This window comes from Orbicella franksi, chromosome 9, assembly GCF_964199315.1.
Source record: "Orbicella franksi chromosome 9, jaOrbFran1.1, whole genome shotgun sequence".
Classification (NCBI taxonomy): domain Eukaryota; kingdom Metazoa; phylum Cnidaria; class Anthozoa; order Scleractinia; family Merulinidae; genus Orbicella; species Orbicella franksi.
Genome location: NC_138153.1, coordinates 24168302 through 24194181, shown reverse-complemented (window position 1 = coordinate 24194181; position 25880 = coordinate 24168302). Strand labels below are relative to the sequence as shown.

Below are 25880 nucleotides of genomic sequence, written 5' to 3'. Positions count from 1 at the left end.
CAACAGATTTTCTTCCAAAGATGTGCAAATGAGTGGAAAAAGTCCAGGTCAGTGTTTAAAATATAACTTATTGAAGTCAATTTACCGAGATTGAGGCAAATCAGAGCCAGAAAAAAGAAACATTGAATGCTCTCAAGAGTTTTAAATGAGCCTTTTTGTTGAAAACCTGTGACAATTTTAGGCCTTAAGAATATCATTTTTGGACCCTTAGACTCAGCTGCTGGGCATTAGAGCCACTCTGTTTAGAACACATTAAATTTTATGCTGTAAAAGAAGGCCGTAGGTATTATTTATTGCACATGACATTTATTACTTAAAACCCCTTTTGCAAAAACAAAACAAAGACATAAATAAACATTTTGGTATTTACATGGTAATAAAATGTTTGACTTCAAAGATTTTGTACATGTATGTGAAATGATGGTGACAATTCACCATGATAGCAATCTGTTAAACCTCAAATTAACCTTAAGTAAAAACTGTGGATTGAAATTCACCCTAATATAGCTATACATGCTTCACTTTGAGCCCTCAAGATCCCTATAGAAGGGTTGTCTAACGGGACTGGCCCTGGATATTGACGTTTCAAATTCCCTAAAACCTTGTCAATCAAAAAGTTCTTGTAAATGCACATGCAGGCACATTAAAGATGAAGATATGCCAAGCCTAACCAAAAAATATTTATGATTAAATGTGCTTGTTCATCACAGATCATGCCGTAAAAACCATAAGCCACCAGGTTTTCAGAATTTCTTTTAATACCACAATTTCCATGTTGTAAAACGTTATAATCAAATACAGTACTTACCCAGTGAGTCGACTGTTGAGCTCTCCTGGATCAGTTGTGTCAAACCAGCCAATGTCCTGTTTTAAGACAGATCTAAAGAAAGCCAAACGCATTTGTCTCACTTGGCGTGTAGCAGTAAGTGTCCACATCGCCATTTGGCCATAGGCAACAACCAAGTTTCCAATGGCCAAGTAAACATAGTACAGTGCAAAGTCTTGCATCTGATCATTAAGATCTGGAACACCTGAAACATCTGAAACAGATGACGTTTCATTTTGAGGTGCTAGCGCCTGAGCTTTTCCATGATTAATGAAACTGTCGATAAGGTCTCCAAAGATGATAAACTGGAGAGGGACAGCTGCACCGTGACCAAATGCTGATATAGTTCCCAAAACCATGAGCAGAACATCCAACTTGTCACTGAAACGAAACTGAGACAAAAAACAACAGATGATGTGAATAAAAATAGTGAATGGTCAATTAAATATGTTAATTGTCACCTCTACAGAGTTGGGATAAATCTGCATACACTATAAGTGACACTGAGTACATGCAGATAAAGCCAAATTCTTTTAAAACCATCATGATACCATTAGCATTGACTACTCCGCTTACCAGTTTGAAAAAAGGCACAGCTGGTGGTTTCTCTTCTTTCTCTTTCTTTTTCCTTCCATTTTTACCTTTGTCACCACTAAACAAAACAAAGAAAAAAGGTTTTGTACTTACAATTTTCCATGCTTATTATTATTTGCCCATATCTATTCTTATTCTAATTACTGGCAGCAGAACCCGAGAGATTGGTATGGACACTTTATGTTCGGCTTTAACAACAAACCCTTAGATCAAAAACTACCCTGGAAATACAGCCAGAGTTTAGAAAAGTAATGAAGTTGAACAAATGATGTAAACATAGATATGATCCTTAAGTAATTAAGAAGCTGAATATTATTTCTGCTGTTCAGACAGCTAAGGCTCATATATTGGCTTCCTCTTTAAATATTGTATTTTCTTTTAAAGTAGCTTTTAACACAACTAATTATAATTAATTATTATATAATACATGTATGCAAACAAATGATCATGCTGAACCAAACTGGAGTTGAAGTTCTAGTTCTAAAGAAATGTATGTCAGGGGCATGAAAGTCACCCAAACTTGCTATTTTTCAGAACAAAATGTATGCCAGGGGGAATCAGGTGCTTGGGATGGCCAAGGACAGCCTCTTAGCACACGGTGTAGTCTACCACTCAATTTTTGACCCAAGCGGTTGTCTTTGATTCTAATTTACTGTTTAGAAAAAAGGAAAAATCTTACAATCTCCCTCATAATATTCGCTCATACGATAATTTTATTTTATTTTGTATGTGAAAAATCAATTAAGCTCGCGAGTGAGTAGTAAGAGCTAAAAGTATTTCAAAAACATGCTCGAAAATCTGTACTTCCGGCGTAATTAACAAACACGCCGCAATCGTGCCAATCGTGCCCACATTCATAATCATTCCTATCGTTCCCTGAGTCTTAAGTCCATCGCTTGTTTTTAGTCGCGCTCCACTCCGCGGTCAGGCGTTCTTTTTTTCTTGCTCACACCACGCTTGTCAAATACGAATTATCATTACAAGAACTTGGTCCGCGAGATGCGATGAAAGCTCCAAAAATAATGCAGGAAAAAGGAAGGAACAGCAGCTTCCATCGATATCTAGAAGGCAGTAAGTCGGGCATCGAAAACAGAGACGTGTTTGCACATCACAATTGATTATAGTAGCTGTAAGTAACTTTTTTCATGCCTCTTGATATAAGGACAACTACAGTAATGATAAATTCCGTAACCCTCCTTTTACGTACACGAAAAGCAAGATGGCACAAATTATTCGGCTGATATAAACGTTTGAGGTGGGAAGATTTTCTGTCACTTAGCTTGCTAGGCAAGGAGTTCTGCAAACGGATGAAATGTCATTTTGAGTCAAAATGTTTAGAATGTCACGCAAGGAAGAAGACTATAAAATATTACCCGGAAGATTACTTATTTCTTGTAAATTATGGGATCTGCAAATTACTTTAATATCACAAAGGCTTATTTGGCTGTATTTAAGATAATTTTACATAAGCTTGCCTTTCACCGACGAACGAGCGTTGACTGCTTTTTTTGGTGTTAATCTATTTATTTTGTGTCGCCGACGTCTCACGCGGCACCAACTGTTCTAAGTTGATCATTTATAACCTCAACTGTTACATCTATCCAAGAAGAAACAGATCAGACCAGAAAGCGAAGAAGCAAATGAAACGAATGAGCCTTGCTCTCCGCCATCTCAATGTTGGGATATAAATAGCGCATCTTTCCAGCTCGCTCGATGGGAAAACACAGACTCTAGCTCCGTAATAATACCATCAAATCCAACCGAATTATGTGCGGCGTATTTGATAAACCCAAATGCGACAACCATCTCCAACCGGGAAGGACATGCAAGGCACAACAAAATGTGCCCATCGGCGGGAAAAATAATCCTTCGAGTTTGGATTCGAGCTAGGTCGAGTTGGACTTCGAGTTGGACTTCGAGTTGAAGATCGAGTTGGACTTGACAAGAGATAGGCGAAGTCCAAACTTTCCGGCTTTGTAGCCCGGCAGCAGTCAATTGTTTTGTTTTTTTCAGCAGTTAATAAGTAATAAGAAATCTATTGCAACAGTGTATTTATTCTTCTTTCTTTACCAAAATAGTCAGGTACTGGGCGACAAACAACAAGTTTATTAGGGAGGACCTGGCGAGAACCAACCTTTACAATTTACATACCAACAACTATTGTCTCAGATTAATGTAAGATTTGCATATTCTTTTTCTTTCAAAATGACAACAAAGCTGCTACACTTAAACTAAAATGATATATATACCTCTTTGTTATAGGGGGATCAAAAATTTCCACAACTGGCGAGTGAAAGAAAATCAGGCAAAATTTATTAATTAACATGGATTTTTCCAGGAATGACGATATTTATGCTGAGCTTTGAAGGATGTTTTATCTTGGACTGAATAAAGAGAGAAATGGCTACCCCTTCCCAACAAACCAATGATGAATACGCACTCGAGCAAAAACGCGGCCTTTTCCCATCTTTGAAACTGATGGCAAGGGTGGTAAATTTGTAAAAGCTAAAAACACTAGTCCTCCCGTAGAGATATAGGAATGTGAAGAATTCATCAAACGACCAGTCGCATATTAAGTTTCGAACTGAATTGATCTGAGTTGAATCGTTTTGGATTGAATTGGATTGAATTGATCGGAGCTATTGAAAGTGTATGGATGAGAAAACATATCCCTGGCTAGCTAGTAGCCATGCAGGCTGGAAAAAAAAACTCCAAATTTTTCATTACTTGACAGAAGACAGCTAACCGCCAGGCCAAATCTTTAGGGTAATTAGAAATCTGACCAAGACCTTATCGCGGTTTTCGACGGAATAGACATCATCTTTACGGGTAGGCAAAGTCAGAAATTACGGTGTTTGTATAGGAATCCGATGGCAAATAACTTTTTCGAAAATTGAATTTTACTCAATTTGTGAATTGCAACGTTGAAATACCAGTAGGTGAAGTGATCTCTGTGATTGTTTCCTCGCTGAAAACAGAGGCATGTTTCAGCGTTAATTTGCATTTGAAAATAACTCTTTCAACTACATGTCTTCATAAAGCAAATTATACCTACCTTTCTATTGCTTATGCTACGATGGTCAGCAAACAGGCTAATGACAGGACCTCAGATCATACCATGGTTATCCAGGAAATGCGTCAATTAACAAAAGATGACCAGGTGGACAACATTAGAGTCACGCTTCACGCGTCACGCGTCACGCCACAGACACGAGATCGTTGGCTTATGGTTAGAATCTAAAATTTGCAGAAAAGCAATCCTCCGTTTGTGCCATCCCCGATTATGGGAATGCTCATCAAGGGCTTCCCTACGCCCTTTTCCCCGAAAAGCGGTCCTTCCAGAAATGCAAGTATATCGGCGGGTTATGCTGTTTTGCGAGCGTCTCACCTCCCTCCTCCTCCATTTTTTTTTTATTTTTTTATTTTTATTTTTTATTTGCATATTTACTCGAAGTCCAACTCGAACTCGAATCCACACTCGATGGTTCGGGATTCCCGTCATCAACAGGCTTACATATCGTGAACGACGTCTAAACACCACCGTGTTACCAACGATCGGTTCTGGGAACAATATGCACAATAAGAAGGATAAGTCACGATAGGAACGGTAAGGCACGATATAAGGCACGGTGAGAGTGACGTAAGGCACGATAGGAAAGGGTACGATTGGCACGAAATGGACAGTAAAACGAAGATTTCTTCCGAGGTAAGCAAAGTGACATTTATTCATTACATTTGTAATGAAAATTCTTTAACCGAAAAACATATCGGCAAATAGTGAATAAAAAAAGTTAAAACGGTCTGTGTGCACTTCAGTTTTGTTGATATTTTTCTCATTCCGTCCTAAAATAAAACGATAAAGCCAGCAAAGAAAACTCCGTTTTTCATTATAAACGTACTGATTTGCTATCGCGTTCTTTTAAACTCCTATAACTTTAATATTGTCTGAGCATCATGAAAAATGTTTACATTTTTGAGATGCACATTCTTTGTAGAAGTCTGCCAATTTTCACGCAATTATGAGCCTTGTTGATAAGAAAAAATCAAACCTTTTTGATGCCACGCAAAATGTTACGCTCGTGATCACCCACCACCTTCTCAGTTGCAAAAACAATCGACCCCCAGGTTTGCCATATGATTAAGTTTTGAATCACCTGAAACCTTTATTGTCGAAAACTTGTTACTCTCATTTGTGAGTGAATCCTCCGTAGGAAAAAATATGGCGGCTGCACATTTTTCCACTATACCATGCGAACCTTACACAGCCCATAAAGTACAAGGAAAGCCATATTTGTGTAATATTTGTCTCTGTGCTATTAATATTGTGTATGCTAGGTTTGAAGATGCTAGAATTTCTCTGTACGTTTATATGAGCATTGTTAAAAGTTTCCTTGCGTTAAGAATTATGGATAGATACACCAATCGCCATCTTTTTTCCTACGGCAGATTGTAATCAAACATGCTCATTCACAACAGGTGTTACGGGTTACAGCTCCTATTGACAGCCTTGACCCCCACTAAACAATCACATTCCACCAAATATAGCCTATCAATTTTAACATATATTACTAAATTTTGCATGATAAGTTTAAGTTGACTTCATCATTTTTTTTTTGTTTTTTTGGCTGGGGGTCATCTCAAAAGTTAAGAATAATATTATTACGAAAGCTGGTGCAGGTTAACATTTCTGATGAAGGTCATTATTAATTGCATTTTTGGAATGATTCTAAGTGGTGTTCGTATTATAACACAAAAGAAGTTATTAAGTTATCTCTGAAGGATATTACTGTAGATGTCAATGGCAATGGTAGTGACTTTTTGAATTAACGTATTTTGGTTGGAAAAACAGTAATTTATCATTGTAAAAGAAATAATGTGAAACCCAGTATGCAGTCATTTAAAATTATGTTACGTAAACATTATCATGATCACTGGCGAATTTAGGGGAGGGGCCTGGGCCTCCCTTAGTTTGTGCAAAAAAAAAAATCACGGAAGAAAGAAAAGCCGGCAGGGCCAGCAAAACAAAACTGCCCCCAACCTCCCCCCCCCCCCCTCCCAACCCTTACCACAAGGTATGGATATGCCACTGATGATACTGAATTAATGTATATTGCACAGAAGAATAATATTCTGCACACTTTTCATAAGAAGAGGAAGTTCAAACCTTTGACACCTTGATATGTAATTAGACTTACCTAGCATTAAGTGCAGGCTCTTAAATTAATCACGGGACCCAGGTTTTTTTTTTTTTAAAAAAAGTAGATACATTGTATTGTGCGTGCATGTTTGTGTGTCAATATGTGGGTGGTCACCGTAAATTCCTGTATACTTAAATTCTTGTCAATTTACACTTCATAATGTATAAATATACTCAGGAGAAAAAAAATATATTTATTGCAGGGCCTATCTGTCAGATCCCCTCCCTCTACATTCCCCACAAAAAAAAAATTGGTCCCTCATACCAAAATAAAATGTAGATTTTTTTCATAGTGGCACTGCAGTGATGTTTCTAGTTACTTTGATCAGAAATTCAAGAATCACCAACTTTGCTTCAGATATAAAGCATGTGTAAAAATAAGGCCAATGTTGAAGAAATTAGGGCAAGAATCTCAGCATGGTCTTTAAGTCAAAATTATTACAGATGTTTCAAAAGAGCAAATCTCTCTTATTTTTTGTTTATTAGCGGGTCTGTTAAGTTCATTGGAAATACTGCACATGTAATCGTCCTTGTTGCAAATGCTCAAAGAGTGGAATTTGATGTCAGTGAAGCAAAAATTTCAAACTACCAGTACATGGATTCTTTACATTTTTTCTACAATTGTGCAAAAATGGTAAAGAAAGAGATCTTTAGAAAGACCAAATCTTGCTAAATCCATGCATAAACTATAGCAGTGGCCACTAACCCTGTGCTAGTTCATTTAAGATGATTTCCGCAGAACATTCAAGCAATAATGGCAAAAATAGTTACCAAAAAAACCTCATAGCATGGTAATGTTTTGAATAAAGGTCAAATATAAGAAGAATTAATTGAGACTTAAGCTCTCAAGCTGACCCCACAAGAGAAGTTATCCATATTTTCAACGTTTAGTGTTAGTTGAAAACACAATAACACATGTATTAAGGATTCTCACGAGGTTTGACATTCACTTTCTTGAGAATGCTTGAGAATTTAATTATGCAATCACTTGGAGAAATAAACTAAAGTGAGATGTTTTTACTATTATTCAAAGAGTTACTGTGCTGTGAGTAGATTTTAGTAAATAATTTTGCACTAATTACTCAAACTTTGAGCGGAATTCAAATTACTTGAACAAGTTATGCATGATTTTTGCCGTAAGCATTGACAGAAACAATTATCACCACAAACGTTCTTAAACCACAAGTCATGTTGATTTGACCTCTTTCCTGATGTATATTGGCCAGTACAACTCAATTGTTCATTATTTTGATAATGCGGTTCAGTCAAACATAATCACAACTCGTCAACATTAATTGTATTACTGACATCTCAACAAGCTGAGGCATATTGACATGTTTGGCAAATGCAAAGTGTACATGTATGAATCGCAATGGACGAGCAACCCATCCAGGGGGGTACAGAAATATTCCTAGTCACTTCATGCTACAGAAACCGTAATAACCTCTTGTCTTATGGACCACTTGGCTCGTATGCAGACTTTACCTACTTAATATGTATCAATCAGTAATATTGTTGACTCACACATTGACCTATTCAGTACTCATTCGATACTTGCTGACCATTGAAAAATTGGCCAATTACAAATTTGTTTGCCTTTAATTCACCTGGTATTTTAATTTTTACATGGTTTACAGTGTGAAATATTACTGTCAGTATTTTACATCCTGTAATGTGAAATCAGCCTTGTGAAAGTAAAATGCAAATTTCACATGTTTTCTTTCATCATTGTGTTTTTTTTTTCCCACATAACTCGTTTTAAACATCCCAGATATTATCTCCTAAAAACTTTGTGAAATCAACAACGTTTTGTGGGGATTTCACTTACATTTCATATGATTTCAAAGTGATGATGTGGGTAACTGACACGGTATTATTTTTAAAACCTGCACCGTGACTCATCATTTATCAAAGTCCATGGATAAATCTTAGGCCCAGTTCAGACGCCGAACTCTTCATGAGCCGGACTTAATTCGAATTTGGACCGACCCAAATTATCAAAAGTACGCCTGTTGATTCAGACGTCGAACTTACTTCTCCGAACTTAATTTAGTTTGAGCCAAAACACATCGAAACATCAGCGGTTTTCAGGCAAGGTGTAAGCATTAGGTTCGGCACATGAAAAGTTCGACGCCTGAATCAAAGCCGTTCCAAAGCCGAAATTCCCGCCTGAGCTAGGCGGGAAGAACGGCTGAGCCGTTCCAAATTCAAATAGCCGTTTTTAACTGATTCAGACATTTCATGTACTTAATTCAACGTATTAGGTTCGGCTCATGAAAAGTTTGGCGTCTGAACTGGGCCTTACTGTGAGCTTGTCTTTCAGGCGGGAAATATTCAATCAGACAAGCTATAATTCTGGGATTCATCAAAGGCAAAAATTTTATTGCGACAGTTAAGTTCCAGACAAAAAGGAATACTTCAGCCAAGAAATAAAGAAATAAGAAAAAAACGTGCTATCAGGCATATGCGCAGCTTGCAAATGTGCTACAATTACCACGCTCCACTACAAGCACATAAGACCGGCCATGTAACCTTAATTTGTGCATTCACATAAAAGTCCTTACGTAATAATATACTTGTAAAATTCTTATCTTGGACAGCTATGTTATTCATTTACGGACGAAACCCGACCATAAAAATCATTATGTCCTAATAAGGCATGACAACAATCATCGCTTTTACCTTTCATCGACGTTTTCATGTGCATCTTCCCCGGCGCCCACATGTTGTTTGCCGTTTGCAAAAGGTGCACCATTCGTTTCTTCGGGGGCGATCTTCACCTCAAAATCATTTAGATTTTGCCCTTCCACAGAATTAACCGGAGATTCGCTTCTTGGGCGATATTTTCCTATCGTGCCATCCATGGCAAATTAATACCGGAAAATCAAAATCGAAGTGACCTTGCTTGTTTTGTGTACGAGAGCAAAGGCGGCTGTTTCTTGCGATGAAGAAGTAGCAACGACTAACAATGAAAAAAAAAAACTAACTGCTCGCGAATATCCTCTCCAAAATTCTGAACACGTTGTTGACTGCAGCTTTTTATACCCTCTTACACTGATGATTGACAGAACGTTTACTGTCTAGGTCAGCAATTTGTGAGGAAACACTCGAGCTGTATACAAATAACAGCCGAGTACAAATACGTCTTCTCCTAAATTTAGTGCTGGACGTCACGACCGCACTGCGCATGATCAAGCGTGAACATCGTAAGGAAAATGTCACGACATAAAGTCTTTAATTCATGATGCAAAACCGAGGCAGAAAATAATTCAAAAATAATTATTTGACCATATAATGTTTAGCACTGTACGAATGAATATGATGAATTCAATTTTACGCGCATGGCATTAATATGACCCGTTGTTTTTAGGATAAAATTTTAGGTATCTTACGTCTTTCCTGCACCGGAAAGAAGATAACAATATGGCATAAAGCTATTTATCATATGTGCAAACAGTGTGACCAAAAGGTTTATTTGTAGCCTTATTTGGACTGAACTGCACAGGTGAAATGGCGGGATTTGGCAACCTGTCAGTAAGGTTGTGTTTCGGGTAAAGATTGAATATTACAGTGTAAAAAGAAAAAAAAAAAAACTCGGGTGATTTTATGTGAAGCAGTAGACTGTTCATAGCAAAATATAAAGGTTGCCGATCGACGAGTCTAAGTTGAATATTGTCCCTCACTCATCCATTACAGTAGAGAGTAAATCACACTAATCGCAATATAAGTAACTTATTGCATCACAAATCGTAACAGGAAATTATCATTTAACAGTCGTAACAAAATTATCCCCTCTCAACCCCCCCCCCCCCTCCCCACAACCTTTGCAATTCTTAATGACTTGGCGAAATCTTTTCCCTTTTAAGGACAATTTTTTGTGCCTTTCAAATGATGATTTTAAGTCGAGCTCTGGCTGTACGTGTGTTGCTTTGATCTGTATTTTCAGCAAAAAGGAATCCACGTGTGGTCTTTCACATTAATGCAAATAAAATTCTCAAAATTTGTAAACAGTTTATGGCAGTTAGTTGTAAGAACACAGTGACGTCGCTGTGAAAAAAAATAGAAATTTTATCCATTGGTCAGTACTGGCTACGAAAATCGATAGAAACTTGATTTAAAAACATTTGGTGTGTAAAATTGATCTAGCAGAAAACGGTTGCTTTTTTAGCTACATAAAAATAGCTCAGTGCAAAATGTGTTAGCACGGCCTCTTTCAGTTATAGCGCAAACTGGTCTAAGAAAGGGACAACTCTGATTGGTTCCTTGCGCGGTGCGACGTTTGCAATACGTAAAATGAACCGCTCACAAAAGAAAACAGTTTGTTGTTAAGTATATAAATTTTTTTTTTTTCCTTCATCATGAGTCAGTGGTGGACAATTTGAGTTTAACTTTCACGAAAGTGACCTGAAAGACGTATTATCTTTTGTGCGCGAGTACCGAAAACAGATCTTCGGGACACATTAATTTCGGTACTAGCAGAGTTTTTGAAAGAGCCATGATGTAGAAACGTGCTACTGAATATTACAGTGTAAAAAGAAAACAAAATGGGTGATTTCATGTGCAGCAGTAGACTGTTCATAGCAAGACAAGCTAGGTCGCCGATCGACGAGTCTAAGTTGGATATTGTCCCTCACTCATCCACTACAGTCAAGAATAGTCGCACTAATCGCAATATCAGTAACTTACTGCATTACAAGTCGTAACGGGAAATTATTATTTAATAGTCGTAGCAAAATTATTCCCCTCAACCTTCGCCCCCCCCCCCCCCCTCCCCAACCTTTGCAATTCCTAATGACTTGGCAAAATCTTCTTCCTTTTAAGGAAAAATTTTTGTGCCTTTCACATGATGATATTAAGTCGAGCTGTGGTTGTACTTGCATTGCCTTGATTTATGTATAATTTGTATTTTCAACAAAAAGGGATCCAACGTATGGTTATTTGTATGCAGTTTATGGCAATTAGTTGTAAGAACACAGTGACGTGGCTGAGGAAAAAAATGGAAATTTTGTCGATTGGTCAGTACTGGTCATGAAAATCGTGAGAAACGTGATTAAGAAAACGTTTGGTGAGTAAAATTGATCTTGTCGATTTCTTACAAAAAACGTTAACTTCTGTAGCTACATAAAAACAGCCGTATAATGTATTTAACCCGGCTTCTTTATTGCAGAGCAAAACTGGTTCTCTGCGTGGTGCGACGTTTGCAGTACGGACCGTAAAGATGGACTACTCACAAAAGAAACAGTTTGAATTTTTTCCTTCTAATCAGTGGCAGAATATTTGAGTTTAACTTTTACGAAACCGACCTGCAAAACGTACATTTAGATCTTTTGTGCGCGTTTACCGAGAACAGATCTCCGGGATGGATTAATTTCAGTTCTAGCAGAGATTTTTAGAGAGCCATAAAGAAACGTACTTTACTAGCTTGTTCGTCCATATTGGAATATATTGGTCTCGTTCTTTTGTTTCTTTTGTGTTTTTTTCCTTTTTTTTTTTGTGCAACGACCAATATTTCCCCAATACGCACCTCACGCTAGTAGAACAACATACGTTTATTTTTACTTTGTACATGTTAAGAGCCGATAAGAGCGTCGAGTTAGAAGTGAAACTGCTGTGGTCCTCGAGTTTCGTTGAATTAAGGTAAAGCACCACGTTCTTCTGCAAATCGTAAAAGGCACTTAGCCCGTTCAGAGCAGCTCGTCTAGTTCTCAGTTCCATATTTCTCTTTTGATTTAAAGATTTTAACTGATGGACACATGTTCAGGCAGCTGAAGAGAATTGAATGTTTTCCTCAAGGAGAACACAGGCAAAAAGCTGAGAACATTTATGTGTGTACAGCTCGAGGACTGGGAACAACAGGCCAGCGACAGATCTAGTTGGAGCTGTTCCACCCACACTGGTGCCGAGCACAGTGAGCAACAGAGGAAAGAACACCATGAGAGACTCCGGTCAGCGACAAAAGAGAATCAACAGGCTACCAGCACAGCTCCAGTCCCTACAGAGTTCAGATGCCCGGCCCATCTGTCTGAGAATCTGCCGTTCAAGAATCGAACTGCTCAGTCATCAACGAACTCATAAACTGAACACTACCAAGTAGACATCCCACTCCACATCGAGGAATTGCTTCCTACTACTACTACTATAGTCCAACAAGAGAAAAGATGATCCTTTCTCTTTGGTCCAAATACAGCTAACGGCAAAATAGAAAAATTTGATTGGCTCATGTATGCAAGGGAAGGATCCCGGATTGGATCATCGGCCAGGCGAATCCCGGGGGGTAATCCCAGAAACATAAAGTGGGGGTAGCCCGCTTCCCAAAGGTCTCACCCTTTTCAGATCAAACTCTGTGATTTTTGCTACTCAGTTTCACAGATGAGCTAAAATTCGATAACCTATTTCAGACTTGCCTTATAGTGAGCTCCCTAGTTCTGACCAACGTTAAAAGTACTGTTTATATACTTTTATTTGAAATAAAAGAAAACACTGTCAACCGATTATACACACAAACCATACCCTATTTCAGGCTAAAATGGCCAAAATCGATACCCCATTTATGACCAAAACGGCTAAACTGAGCCATACCCTTTGGGGCCGCACATACCTAGCTATATAGCCATAAGGGAATACCACCGGGTAGCGACACTCATTTTGGGTCCAACGCCCCTTTTAAAATCATGGCACAGGGGTTGTACTTCAGGACACCGCCCAGGGCGCGGCCTGTTTTCGAAAAGCCTACTTCTCAACATAGTCATGCAATGTGTCGAAAACAGCATATATAAACAAATTAATATATAGATTTATTCAAACCTAAAATTCGTTTCGTGAATATTCGTCTCAGTCTTAGTCTATGTTGTAAGCTCTGGCTCAGTAAAATGTTAATCTCTTAATTAGTTTCTCGAGCATTGGATCGTGAGGACGCATTCTATCACATCAAAACCCGTTATGATCTATACAACAATACGTTGTTCGGTCCGTATTGGGCAATATTAGTCAATTTTTATTTTCAAGTTTATAAACTTACGAAAGTATAATCCAGGTATCACCTCTTTACTCATAAAAACTGTATATTTTTAAAAGGCTTAAAAGGTTTTGTACCAGTTGTGCTAATTACAGGCCGGTTAGAAAGGTTTTAATTGTGCTGAAGTCAAAGGTTAACGCAAAGTTGAAGTGAAAGACGTTCTCAGCTTCGGTTGAAGGAAAGAACTGGCACATCCACTCTGCTTACTTATACGTATCTATTTCTCAAAGCGCGACTTCAGTTTAAGAGTTTGAGACTTAAGTTTAAAATGTTACACTTCTGAACTCAGAGTCAGAGCAAATTTTGGTGGTGGTCTTGATGTGTCAGCGAAACAGATGTTATGAAGCTCAATCTGATAATTTTTAATAGAATTGAGTATTGTGTGTCATTTTGCAGTCACCACGTTAGTCTTGTGATTCTAGGACCCGACTGCCCACGCAGAAAGTCTGATAACTTCAAGTTGTTTATCTAAGTTTCTCGAGAGTAATTGAGCTTCGAACAATACTCTATCGATGGTCATGTTTAGGCTCGTCTACTTTCCTTGGTCCGGATCTTCCACAAAGATCCTGTTTACGTTTCTTGTTGTCTAAATTAAGCTGCTATTGGTTGTCTTAAGAACTATGTTTTTCGCTTCTGAAAGGTCGCGTGAAAGTGTTTGGGTTAGTGTTCTAAAAGGAGTTCAATCCTCCAAGGTCAGTTTGCCCGTCTCGCCCGGCACACGCAGCTACCGATGTGGTATTTAAGTGCGTTTGCAACTGTTAGTCAAGTAGTAGCAGTTAGAAGTAGTAGTAGTAGTCGTAGTGGCATTGGCAGTGGCAGCCGAACTTATTCGACAGGTGTTCGGTGGCTACCGAAATAAATGCCTAAAAGAATAAAACTGAGCCCTCAAACTAGTATATCCAGCGGAGTCGCCCATTTTCGAATGACACACTAAATCGGCGTGAAGTTGTACAGTCAAACCAGTATAAGCGGACCCCATATTAAGCGGACTGCAGTTCAAGTCTTATTTTTCTTTTCCCATATTCACTGTAAAAACTACCTGTAGTCAACGGACACCTCTATTAAGCGGACGCGGAAAGCTTAAACTTGACTTTTATGGTCATTTCTATTGTTAGAAACCTGTGTCAAACGGACACTAAAAATAATGCATAAGTTTTTTTGTCCACGTTTTAGTAGATTGGTCATTTAAGTTTGCCAACAAACTGAGCTGCCATAGAAATGCAATACTTTGTTATTCGGTTTTGGCTTTACAAAGCTTTTGTTCTTGTGTGATTTTGTGAACCTTCACATCATTCGATCAATATAGATACTGTTACTGTGTACTTAAATCGCTCTTCCTCATGTAGTTGTCATTGTTTATGGAAATACGGTATTTCATAGTTATCGATCGTCCACTGAATTCTATTTGTCCCTTTCAGGGTCTTTTAATTCTGACCAATATTGATATGACCTTTTTAAGACGAATTCTGGGGGAACCTCCTAATACAGGTTTGACTGTGATGCGGTCTAAAAAAGTTTTATTTAGTAAGCAAAGTTGCGTAAATGATGGTTTATTTACGTAAAGCAGAGTTAGTCCCTGCCGAGTGAGAGACAACCAGACCACGTGTGGCCGGTGGTCCCCTGTGGAAGCAAGCTTGCACATAAATGAGCTGGAACTCAAAGAAGTCCTCTTTGTATTACATTCATTGTGCAACAGTATTAGTAACAAACACAAACGCATCATGTCAGATAACACAACCACTGTTTCCTACATAAACAATATGAGAGGCAGTAAATCTAGAGCCTGTAATGATATTGCAAAGAGAATTTGGCAATTTAGCTCGGAGAGAAATAATTTCCTCAGCTCAACTCATGTGCCAGGGAAACAGAATACCTTGGCTGACAGCAAATCTAGGGTATTTAATCACCGAACGGAGTGGATGTTGAATCCAGAGTTTTTCCAGAAGTTATCCCTTTTGTGGAGTCCTTTTGAGATTGACCTGTTTGCTTCCAGGTTAAACAAACAGATTAATAATTATTTATCATGGAAACCGGACCCTGGTGCAACTGCTGTGGATGCTTTTTCAATACTATGGGACAGGATGCCATTTTATGCATTCCCGTCCTTTTCTCTCATTCCCAGATGTTTACAGAAGATCACAGCAGACAAGGCAGAGGCAGGGATCATTGTACCCATGTGGCCTACCCAGACGTATTACCCCAGGATAATGTCCATGTTGATTGAACCGCCAAGGCTGTTACTGAGGAAGGAGAACCTGTTAAGGCTGCCACATTGCCGATTAAATCACCCACTATGGAAGAAAATGCAACTGATGTCATGTTTGAGGCAGAAAAAGTTTCAGAGGAAGCTAGAGGAATCATGCTGCAGTCCTGGAGGAAATCCACCCCAAATCACTGCTTTTAGCGGTGATGGCCGCCCATAGCTAGCCATGGGCGGCCTCAACGGCTAAAATTGTGTAAATAGTGTCCTCAATTAGTTTTTTTAAACTAAATACTATTGGCACTTAAATAAAGTCTTTCATTCATTCATCCATCCATCTATCCATCCATCCATCCATCCATCAATCTATCCATCCATCCATTCATTCATTCATTCATTCATTCATTCATTCATTCATTCATTCATTCATTCATTCATTCATTCATTCATTTATTCATTCATTCTAGCTGCCATGTAAACACGCCGATGGAAAAAAGAAGTCTGCAAGTACTAGAATAACCCTCTTGCTTGGGTAACCCTACTGCTAGTGTTACCCTACCTGCTTGTAAACAGTGCCTTAGAGAAGTGTTAAAATTTATGACCATAAAATGATGGCAAATGGTCAGACCATCTCAGTGTTGACAAGAGACAACGCCCCATTTTGCAATCGCTCCTTTAATCCAGATAAAAAGATAGATATAATCATAACGTTCCGTGCCTATTCAGCAAAAAGCCGAAAGAGACTTGCTAAAAGCATTTTAATCAGAATACACGGCAAATCTGTCAAGTTAGTGCCAGGATGTCTCCTGCAACAGGGACCGCAGAGACTATTTTAAAGTGATAGGGTTAAAAAGTCTGGATAATGCAGACAAACGTTAAGGACAGTGTTTCGCCATTTATATCTTGCATTTGCGCGCCATCTGGAGTCGTAGAAAATAAATCCCAGAAAAAAAAAAGTGGTAGGGTTGTAGCCCTACCAGCCCCTCCCTCTCCGCGGTCCCTGTGCAAAGAAAAATATTGATTAAGAATGTGCAAATAGAAGTTCCTGGAACTCAGATAAACTTTTTCTTATGAATTTACCGCAAGTCATTCTGTGACAACTTATTGTCACGAAGCAGATTTTGTTTCACAACAGCGTAGACTTTATTGGATATCTTCGTCAGGCTTATAGAGGTTTTCTAAGTCTTCCAAGTGTCTTCAAAGTTTTACAAGTCTTTTTATCAGTGAAGTTGGCATAAGTTACAAGTGAAGTTGGTATAAGTTGCACTCATATTTATGTCAGAGAAACCTAATTTACTAAAACTAACTAAATCAAATATCTTTGTTATGCATAAAAGGTGACTTCACCTGTTCGAGTTGCCCAAAATAAGAGATTTCATCATCATATCTTGGTATGTTTACTTTTGCAAAAAATTCATATTCCAAGAGATTTCTATGTAAAGGAATGCTCAAAAAAAGAAAGTAAACAGACAGAAAGCTAACTATGATCTTGATGTAGGTCCGGATGAATTAAGTGAATTAAGGTTTAGACTAAAAGAGCATGTAAATTTGAGTTTAAACTCACGGATTGAGAACAAACGGACCTCGGAGGTATTAAAAATGTAGAGGTCAGCAAGATCTCAATAAGTTTCAGAAAACTCTTCATTGTGCATAAATGTGTGACCTTGATTCAACCTAAAGTACAATTTTATCTTTAAGGATATCGCTTCTCAGGAGGCACGCCAGCTGAAATCACGTTTTCGGATGTAATGTTAGCTAATGTTTGTTTCTTAAATGAAAGTAACGTAAATGCCAATGGAAATAGAGTTCGTTGAAGTTTGGTTGTTTGCCCTGATTCACAGATTAAAGTAAACCTCAATTAAGGTGGAAGAATTACGTGTTTGTAGAATATGTCCAGCTAAATCGTTTCTCAGAGTTTAGCCATAAGATTGAAGTTAAGCGTAGATCGTCCGAAGACATTACGAAATTGTTAACTAATTATAAACTTAAGATAATCCAAATTCCAGAGCATTCATATGAACAGTTCTTACATGGTTCTGGTGCTGTAAAATCTTTTGTAAGCCGAGTTGTAGCGTTACACGAGCTAACTACAAGACCTTTTTGGGACAAAAAGAAAAGCTGGTTTGACTCAAGGTTGACTCAAGGTTGACTCAAGGTTGACTCGTGACTCGAGGTTGCCTGGGCGCGCGGTTGGTTTGTGTAACGCTACAACTCTTGTAAGCCAAAACAGACGGAAATACATAAAGAAAAGCTGTTGAAACAAAGTTATTTACGATAAACACAAAACTCTCATAGACTAGATAAGATTATACTGAGTAAATATTATCAATTATCTAAAGTGAATAAACCACAAATGAGTTTCCTTTCAAAAGCTATTAGCATCTTTTCGATATTTTCTTTTTGTTTAACCTTTGATTGTCGGTTCAATTTATCATAGAACGGAGCTCCGAACATTTCTTAGTTAAAAGAACATATTTTTTTTCCTGGTGGTTTATGAACCTTTTGATAATTTTCACGATAAGTCCCTAAAATGATTCCTTAACAATTGTTTACACACTACTAAGGTTTAGTAAATACCACTGATATAGTATTTTATTCTCAAAAACGAACTCACAATAATAGAAATAGGAAAATTCTCTCCTAAAAGCAAACCAAAGTACTGAAAGAATATCAGGGATTATGTCCCGTCATAATCAGTTCTATCGATGGCAGGAAAAGTTCCTGAACGAATGAAATACCGAGTTAATCAAATATGAATAAATGTCGCTTGAGTAAATATTAAGGTGGCCGAACACAGTTTTCAAGAGCCTATGCCTAATTCACCATTACTTTTAAGCTATTTATGCTTTGGTGCAAGAGTCAAGGTTAACCACAGAAAAGTTTATTCTCGCATTTTTGCTAAGGTGTGTGCTGTTGCCATGGCAACGGGGCTGGTTAAAAACAAGGCTTTAAAAATGGTTTTTGTTTATTTAAAAAAAATCCAGTCGTTAGATTTTTTTCATCTTTTGCCCACAACGAATTGACATTAAATCCCTTCTGTCAACACTGTTCTAATAAAATTTTGACATAGGCGATTTTCGTAATTCGCCGTAAATCGTTTTCACCCCATGTTCTGTATTATTAAAAATTCCCTATGTCAAAATTCAGATTTTTTGCGATAGATCATTCACGTGGTTTCTGAACTATTTTTTTGGCCAAATTTCTTGAAATTCTAACGACTGGATCGTCAGAAATCCGCAAGTTTCTGCAAAAGCAATCGGTCTCAATTTTTCGAGCAACTGCGCATGCGCTGCATTTAACTGGGTTCTTTCGGTAACAAAGAGAAAGCTGAGAATTGCTGGTTTCTTTGCGTCGTTACCTTTTCTAACATATCTTTGTAATAAAAGACTAAAGCCATCAATACACTGCGTTCAATAATAGAGAAAAAATAGACAGATAGTGCGGGTGTTGAGTAAATAAAATGATCGCTCTTTGCAATCCTTGTGCGCGCGCTCAATTACATCAGCAAAAGCGCGCGCGAAAACTGTGTTCGGCCACCTTAAATGAAAACAATGCCCATTGAACAAATATTCAAATAGATCCCAAAGATATCCTACAATACGTGCCAATATCATTCTTAATTGGAGCTGTTCTCGACTGACAGTAGTTGATGAACGATTATTGGGGATGGACAGCACCATCATTGAATATAAATTTGTGAGCAAAAGTAAATCTAAAAACAACGCCAAGAAAGCTGAATAAAGATACACACGCTGTAAGTGGTTGTAAGTACCAGGGTTACAAATATTTACAGGCGGTATAGTATAGCAAGATCATAGCAAAGTTTTCCAGCATAATAAAAATGTAAGAACACACCGTGATTGTTTTCAGGTGTTTCACGGCGGTTTCTGTTCTATTGCCATCTGTATCAAAAGGCTCGTGTACTATCCAGGATAAACCAAAAAAAAACAAAAACAAAAACAAATACCATTTAGACACCTTATTGCAAGTAGTGTCGTCAGTTGCGTCCTCGGTGTATGGCCAAATGCAGTGCATTCAGACCTTGTCTTCTACTAATGGTCACTGACATTCAGTACAAATGCGAAAGCCAGTTATCACACTATTATCAATGACAGCGAGTGCGGAAAATTTAGTGAACTTATCGGTTCTCCAAGCAAACGTTCATGTAGGTAGTTTGTTCTTGGCATTCAAATGCAAAAACTGAACTATGGGACTTACAAACCAAATGAGAATTATTTTTTTGACTCTTGCTTGAAAACCGCCCAGATCCAGTTCGTCCATATCCTATCCGTCGCATACGTGGCTGAATTCTTCTGCTATGGTCGCGTTCCGCCAAACCTGCCTCCATATCCAGTCTTTCACGATCTCGGTCATCATGGCCCTTCCTCAAAGTCTACTGAGTCTATTTAAAAAAAGACACCTCAACTTTTTTTATGCTCTCCTGAAAGGGGGTATCCCCCCTTGCCATGACGTCAGCCCACTCAGAAGGAGGAGGGGAGGAGGGGCAGAGGGGGTATCCCCTCTGGCCATGACATCCGAAAAACCCACCCCCACTTGGCTTTTCCCTTTCTCTTAAAAAAAAAAAAAACCCACGCAACCCCCCACTTGGCTTTTTTCTTACAAAGCCTTTGATCCACCTGATTCCCCACAAAACCCACCACCACCCACTTGGTTTTTACCTTACATCCTTCCCCCAAAACCACACCCACACTTGGCATCCTCCCTTTTCCCATACACCGCCTTTAAAGTGATCCTGACCACCTGATTGCCCACTTTTGCCCACTTTCTCCAATTTTCTTCAACTTTTGTTGGCGGCCATCTTAAATGAATTAAAAACGCGGCTAACTTGAAACCTAAACTACTACTATCACCTGGCCTGCAGTCCAAAGTCTGCGTCTTCCACATTGGGAAATATGCTTTTTTGCAGAAAGCACCACTGTGAGAAAACACATGAAAACTGCACCATCCCTCCTCCCCCAATAATAAGTTTAAGTCTTGTTCCAAGCAAATACTGTATGTCATCTCTCCTAGATACTTTTAAGGAGGAAGTTCAGTAGCCTACACCGCGACAAAATTCTACTTTTTCATACTATGTTCCACATAAAATCAATACCCTTGCAGACCCTGCCACCAAGTATTTGTTTACTCCCTCCCCCAACGTCCAACCGTCCTAAGGGGTCACCACCTTATTGTGGAGGGATGGTTTTTGTATCCATGACCCTATGAGCTATGTCATCTGTAGTCTTGTACTTCTGGTAGGTTGAAGGATGGGCACCAGACAAATTGTTATCACCTGGCCGTCCAGGTTGGGTGTTGGGCTGAGGGCTGATGACCCACTACTGTAAAAAATAAGACTATAGCATATACAGAAGACATTCAAATCTCTGCCAACATCAGTGAAGTAACAAGGGCTCATATCATAACACGATGATGCATTTGGATTAAACCCCTTCCTCCAAACACCCCACTGAAAATGCCAGTCAAGCTTCATACTTTTCTTTTCAAAATTTTAAGTTTTGAATTTCCTCCCCACCCCCACTCCTCAGAATTTCCATCGACCTCCCTTGAGGTGGATATGGTTATTTTCTGGCACCACAATTCACTTTTTGGTAAATTATTCAGATCAGACAATGATGTCTCAGCAAAATGTTTATCTGATTGCAATGCAACTTAGAGATTTGCAATTCCAAAATAACTACATCTAAAGACTACAGTTAAGTAAATAAAATCTCTCCCATCCCGAAACAAAAAGACCGAATTCTCTACAGCTTGAAGCCATTTAGTAAACACTTTGGTCTGAGATTAAATCTTCAGTCTTTCTCAGAGGTGAACACAGACTATAATATACCAACACTGATCTTTGTGTCACCCTGCCATTTTGTAATAAGGATGACTGGTTTTAGTATATAAACACACTCAGTGAACTTTGTGTTCAAACTCTTGGTGTTTCATTATCTCTGGCTAATTAACAATTATTCCATAAGCGCACGTTGGACACGAGACAGTAGATGGCCAACGAGGCGCACTAAATATGAGATGGCTTTAATCATCTCATATCCAACAAGGACGAGTGGAATAATTGTTTTATTAAAAACACCCCCCAAATGTGGAAAACTAAACTGAAATAAAAATGAAAAACCCCAAGAAACACATGAGCAAAGAGCATGATTAAAAACTGGATCATTGGATAATGCAATGGGATATGACCCATTATGCCATGCTCCACAAATATGGAAAGCGTATGTGTGATTTCTTGAGCATTTTTATTTTTATTTAACTCTAGTTTTCTATATTTTGGAGGCGTTTTTAATAAAACAATTATTCCACTCACACCTGTTGGGTATGAAATGATAGATAGCCAACGAGGCGCGTAGCGCCGAATTGGCTTTAATCGTCTCGTATCCAACAGGTGCATTCATTTCACTGTTGGCATTCATTTCACTGTCCATGAAAAAAACTACTTCAATTTGATGTACATGACCACGTCACACTGTCTCCAGCCAGAGAGTCAAGTTATTAAAAGAGAGGAGAGCGGTGAAAATCTGAGGTCTAACTGTGTAAAAAGAAAAAGCGAAGAAAAAGAAAAATTAAATTAAGCTATACTTTGGCTTTGGTTAATGTCATTAACTTAGTATCTTCCTTGTTTATACATTACACAATACTGTGTAGAGCGTTGAAGACTACGAAACGTCTTTCAACCATCTGAAGGTGACCCTTAATCTCATTGTGAATTCCTCAGTCATTTTGCTAGCTTTGTATCTGGGAAATTTAAATCATGTAGCACAACATAATCATGAAGAAAATCATGAAGTACTACAAAAGGCTTGTTACTACTTGAGGTTTCACTCAATAGAAAATAAATAAAAATTAATGAAAACATTTAATTGACCTCATCTTGATCAGACTAATTAAACCCCCAAAAAGTCTGACTCATTAATCTCCTACGTATACCTACACAGAATACATCTCTTTTATCCCCCGCATATACCTACACAGCTTTCATCGTATTAATTCCCAACATATACTTACACAGCCCACATCTCATGAATCCCTGAAATTTACCTTCACAGTTTGCATTTCATTAAATCGTTTCTAGAATCGTTACTCATTATATTCAGTGGTTATCAACTTGTGTAGAACCAAGTGGTCTTGAGATATCTTGGAACAAGTGAATTGACTATCCGTTCACTTGTAGCCTGCGAAGAGGCTCCCGGTTGGGTTGATGGGTTTAGTGCTAGCTAGCCAAATGTGGTCGAGGGCGAGCGAGGAAAGCCGATGGTGACGAGGGGAGCGCAATTCGCGGAACTCTTTTTTTCGCGCTTAACGACTCGCTTCGCTCGCCGAATTTCTTTTTTCCGCCCCGCCGCATTTTTTTGCCGCCCTTACGGCTCGCCGAGAGCCTGTTCGCAGGCTAGTTCACTTGCCGTGCGTTCAGCCGTTCGAACGGACACTGTAAGGAACGTTTTCGCGTGAGAGGTCACATATTTGCCAATGCATTTTGTGGTTGAATCGGCAAAGTTCTTCTTTGAACGACGCTTTTAGGGTCGAGGAAGTAAAATTGCCGAGGTACTTACGTGACGCGTGATCGATGAAAAAAAATTCTCCGTGATGCGTGATTTAATAGAAAAATTCAGCATGATCCATGATTGGTACCCCACCTTTGCCACCCTCTTTTTAGAAGTTGGAGCATTAGGAAAAGTGCTTATGTAAATGCTTGTTTGTTCAGCACTGATAATCAGTCGCCGAGATAGCCAAAGTAAGTTCCAGATGTTAACACTATTTTCAGGCTGCCATATGAGGGAGTACTCCTCTTCCCCAGGTGTTGGCAAGATAAGACAAGATAAGATAAGATAACTTTATTTATACACGGTTTTCCCATCAGTCATCAAAGTCACTGGACTATCAAACTATCTGCCTAACGACAATAAAAATTAATAATAATAATAATAATAATAATAATAATAATAATAAAAAACTGCTTTTTATGGAGGCCGTGTCTAAAAATTTACTTAAATTAAGATATTACTTTAAACTATGGCGACTTAATTTAGATTTGAAATCGGTCAATGAAGATGCTTGTCTTAGGTCTATAGGTAAGTTGTTCCACCACTGAGCTCCGCTGTACGAAAAACTTCTCTTAAGATAATCAGGTCGAGGTTGTGGAAGAACTAATTTGTTGTCGGTATTCCTTAAACGATAAGCATTTACGTTGTCACTATATACGAATCTTGATCTTTGATAATCAGGTGTCTTATCATGTAATGTTTTATACATTAGGATAGACTTCTGTTCCAATCTTTGATGTTAGAGTCTTTGCCACCCTAGTGCCCGGAACAAATCATCCAAATTACTATCATAGCTCGCAGACATTAGGGTGCGAGCTGCGCGATTTTGAAGCTTTTGCAGTTTTTCAGAAAGGCCCTTGTTACAGTTTCCCACACTACATTGCAATAATCAAAATGTGGTTGACCAAGGCTATTATAAACTTTAATTAAAACATTAAATGGAGTGAGATGCCGAATTCGCTTAATTACACCACGGATACATACCACGGATGTACACCAACACGGCGTTTTCATACTAGGCTCTGTAAATGTTTCCAAGACGCTCGAAAATCGAATTTCACCGCGAAGTGTTTCAACGCTTTTGTCAGTCATTGTAGTTGATTAACACAAGGTGCAGTAATTTTCCACTTACTTAGAATTTGACCATGCCTGGTCCTTCTTTACAGTGGAAAGCAACGTGTCTGCAGAACAGTCGTCCAGTACAACTGAACTTTACATTTTTAACAGTTGAGCGCTGACAACAAGCACCCTCGTTTCTTTGTTTACATTTTTTGCAACAAAAGTTAATTGCTTTTTTTTTTTACGTAGAACTGTAAGAAGTTCACACCTCTATGTTAAGATAAAGTGTTAAATTCTGTTATGTATGCACAACACGTTTACAAGCGCAATATACTTCATTAACGGATATCAAAGCAAAAGGATGAAAAGCAATAACCACGGGAAAACAGTATGAGGTTCGGGCGTCAGAGATTGATGTATTAACATTTTGAGCAGTTATTTCTATGCTTCAAACGAAAACTGTTCAAAAGCGAGGCTGACTTTTCCGTGCCTGAAGCGGTGAGATGGTGGAAATTGACTAAAATGAGTACTAGAGGGAGACAACAGCAATAGCGGGTTCTAACATTGTTCCGAGGACATGAAAGGTTGAAGAAGAGTCAGTAGCTGAATTCTTTGTTTGACCTAAGGACAACAATGAGATGGACATTACGCCAGCAGCTTTCTGAGATCTACTGAATTAATAGCAGTCTACCTGGACGGGAAGGTAAGCAGTCATACTTGTAATAAAACCTGAACCAAAGTAATATTACACCGTATTCGTATTCTCGGTATTGGACTGGAACTAGCTTGCAACTGAGGTTAATGCGGGGAAATACGTTAAAAAGAGGTAAATGTCATTTGCATTTGAAAAGACACTCTTATCATATTTGTAGAGCGTTGTACAATGGCCCATAACCCATGATGGCTAAACCAACTGCATTATCCAATGATCCAGGTTTTAGTAATTGTAGATATACCATGATGGCTAAGCCAATTAAAACTCTTATATTGCGTTATCCAATGATCCAGTTTTTAATAGTAATTAAGATAACAGCTGCGCAATTAAAACGTGCATTATTATTTAATGGCTTATAACGAATATTCCAACTTACAAGAGCGGAACTTTGTAGGACAAAATGTGAAGGGACCAGGAAAAAGGTTTTCTTCTATAGATGCCCATCATTGTAAAATAGCTCAGAACCCACCAACGTATCTGCTAGATCTAGACCAGAAAACTAATTCCCTACACTTGGAATGAGATAAGCTATATTGGAAAACCTGGAACACATGGCGTTCACCTCTATGTCACTCCAAATTTAGAAATGGGAAGCTGCACCCCGACCAAACTGAAAAGGAATGACGAAGAATAGATCACTACATGGTGAGTCATGAAGAGGGGTTGCTAAGCCGAGTAGACAAACAGCTATCGCACCATAATTTCGCGA

At 38.4% G+C, this 25880-nt stretch overlaps 2 protein-coding genes across 4 annotated transcripts in view; one reads left to right on the top strand and one right to left on the bottom strand.

Annotated features, from left to right (window-relative positions):
* The window catches only part of LOC145498420 (ATP-dependent translocase ABCB1-like), a 29657-nt gene extending 19254 nt beyond the window's left edge, over positions 1–10403 (bottom strand). The window contains exons 1-3 of one of the 3 annotated variants that reach the window (XM_081478347.1): positions 9300–10403; positions 1403–1478; positions 809–1218 (exon numbers count right to left, since the gene is read on the bottom strand). In XM_081478347.1, the coding sequence (XP_081334473.1) occupies positions 809–1218; positions 1403–1478; positions 9300–9481 (668 nt within the window). In that variant the 5' untranslated portion in view covers positions 9482–10403. The other 2 variants (XM_081478348.1, XM_081478349.1) reach the window with 2 other exon arrangements.
* A 4950-nt stretch (positions 10404–15353) lies between these two features.
* LOC145498558 (uncharacterized) lies at positions 15354–16055 on the top strand. Its single transcript, XM_081478466.1, has one exon. It carries the CDS (start codon positions 15354–15356, stop codon positions 16053–16055), a length of 702 nt encoding a protein of 233 aa, XP_081334592.1.
* Positions 16056–25880: the final 9825 nt, after the last annotated feature.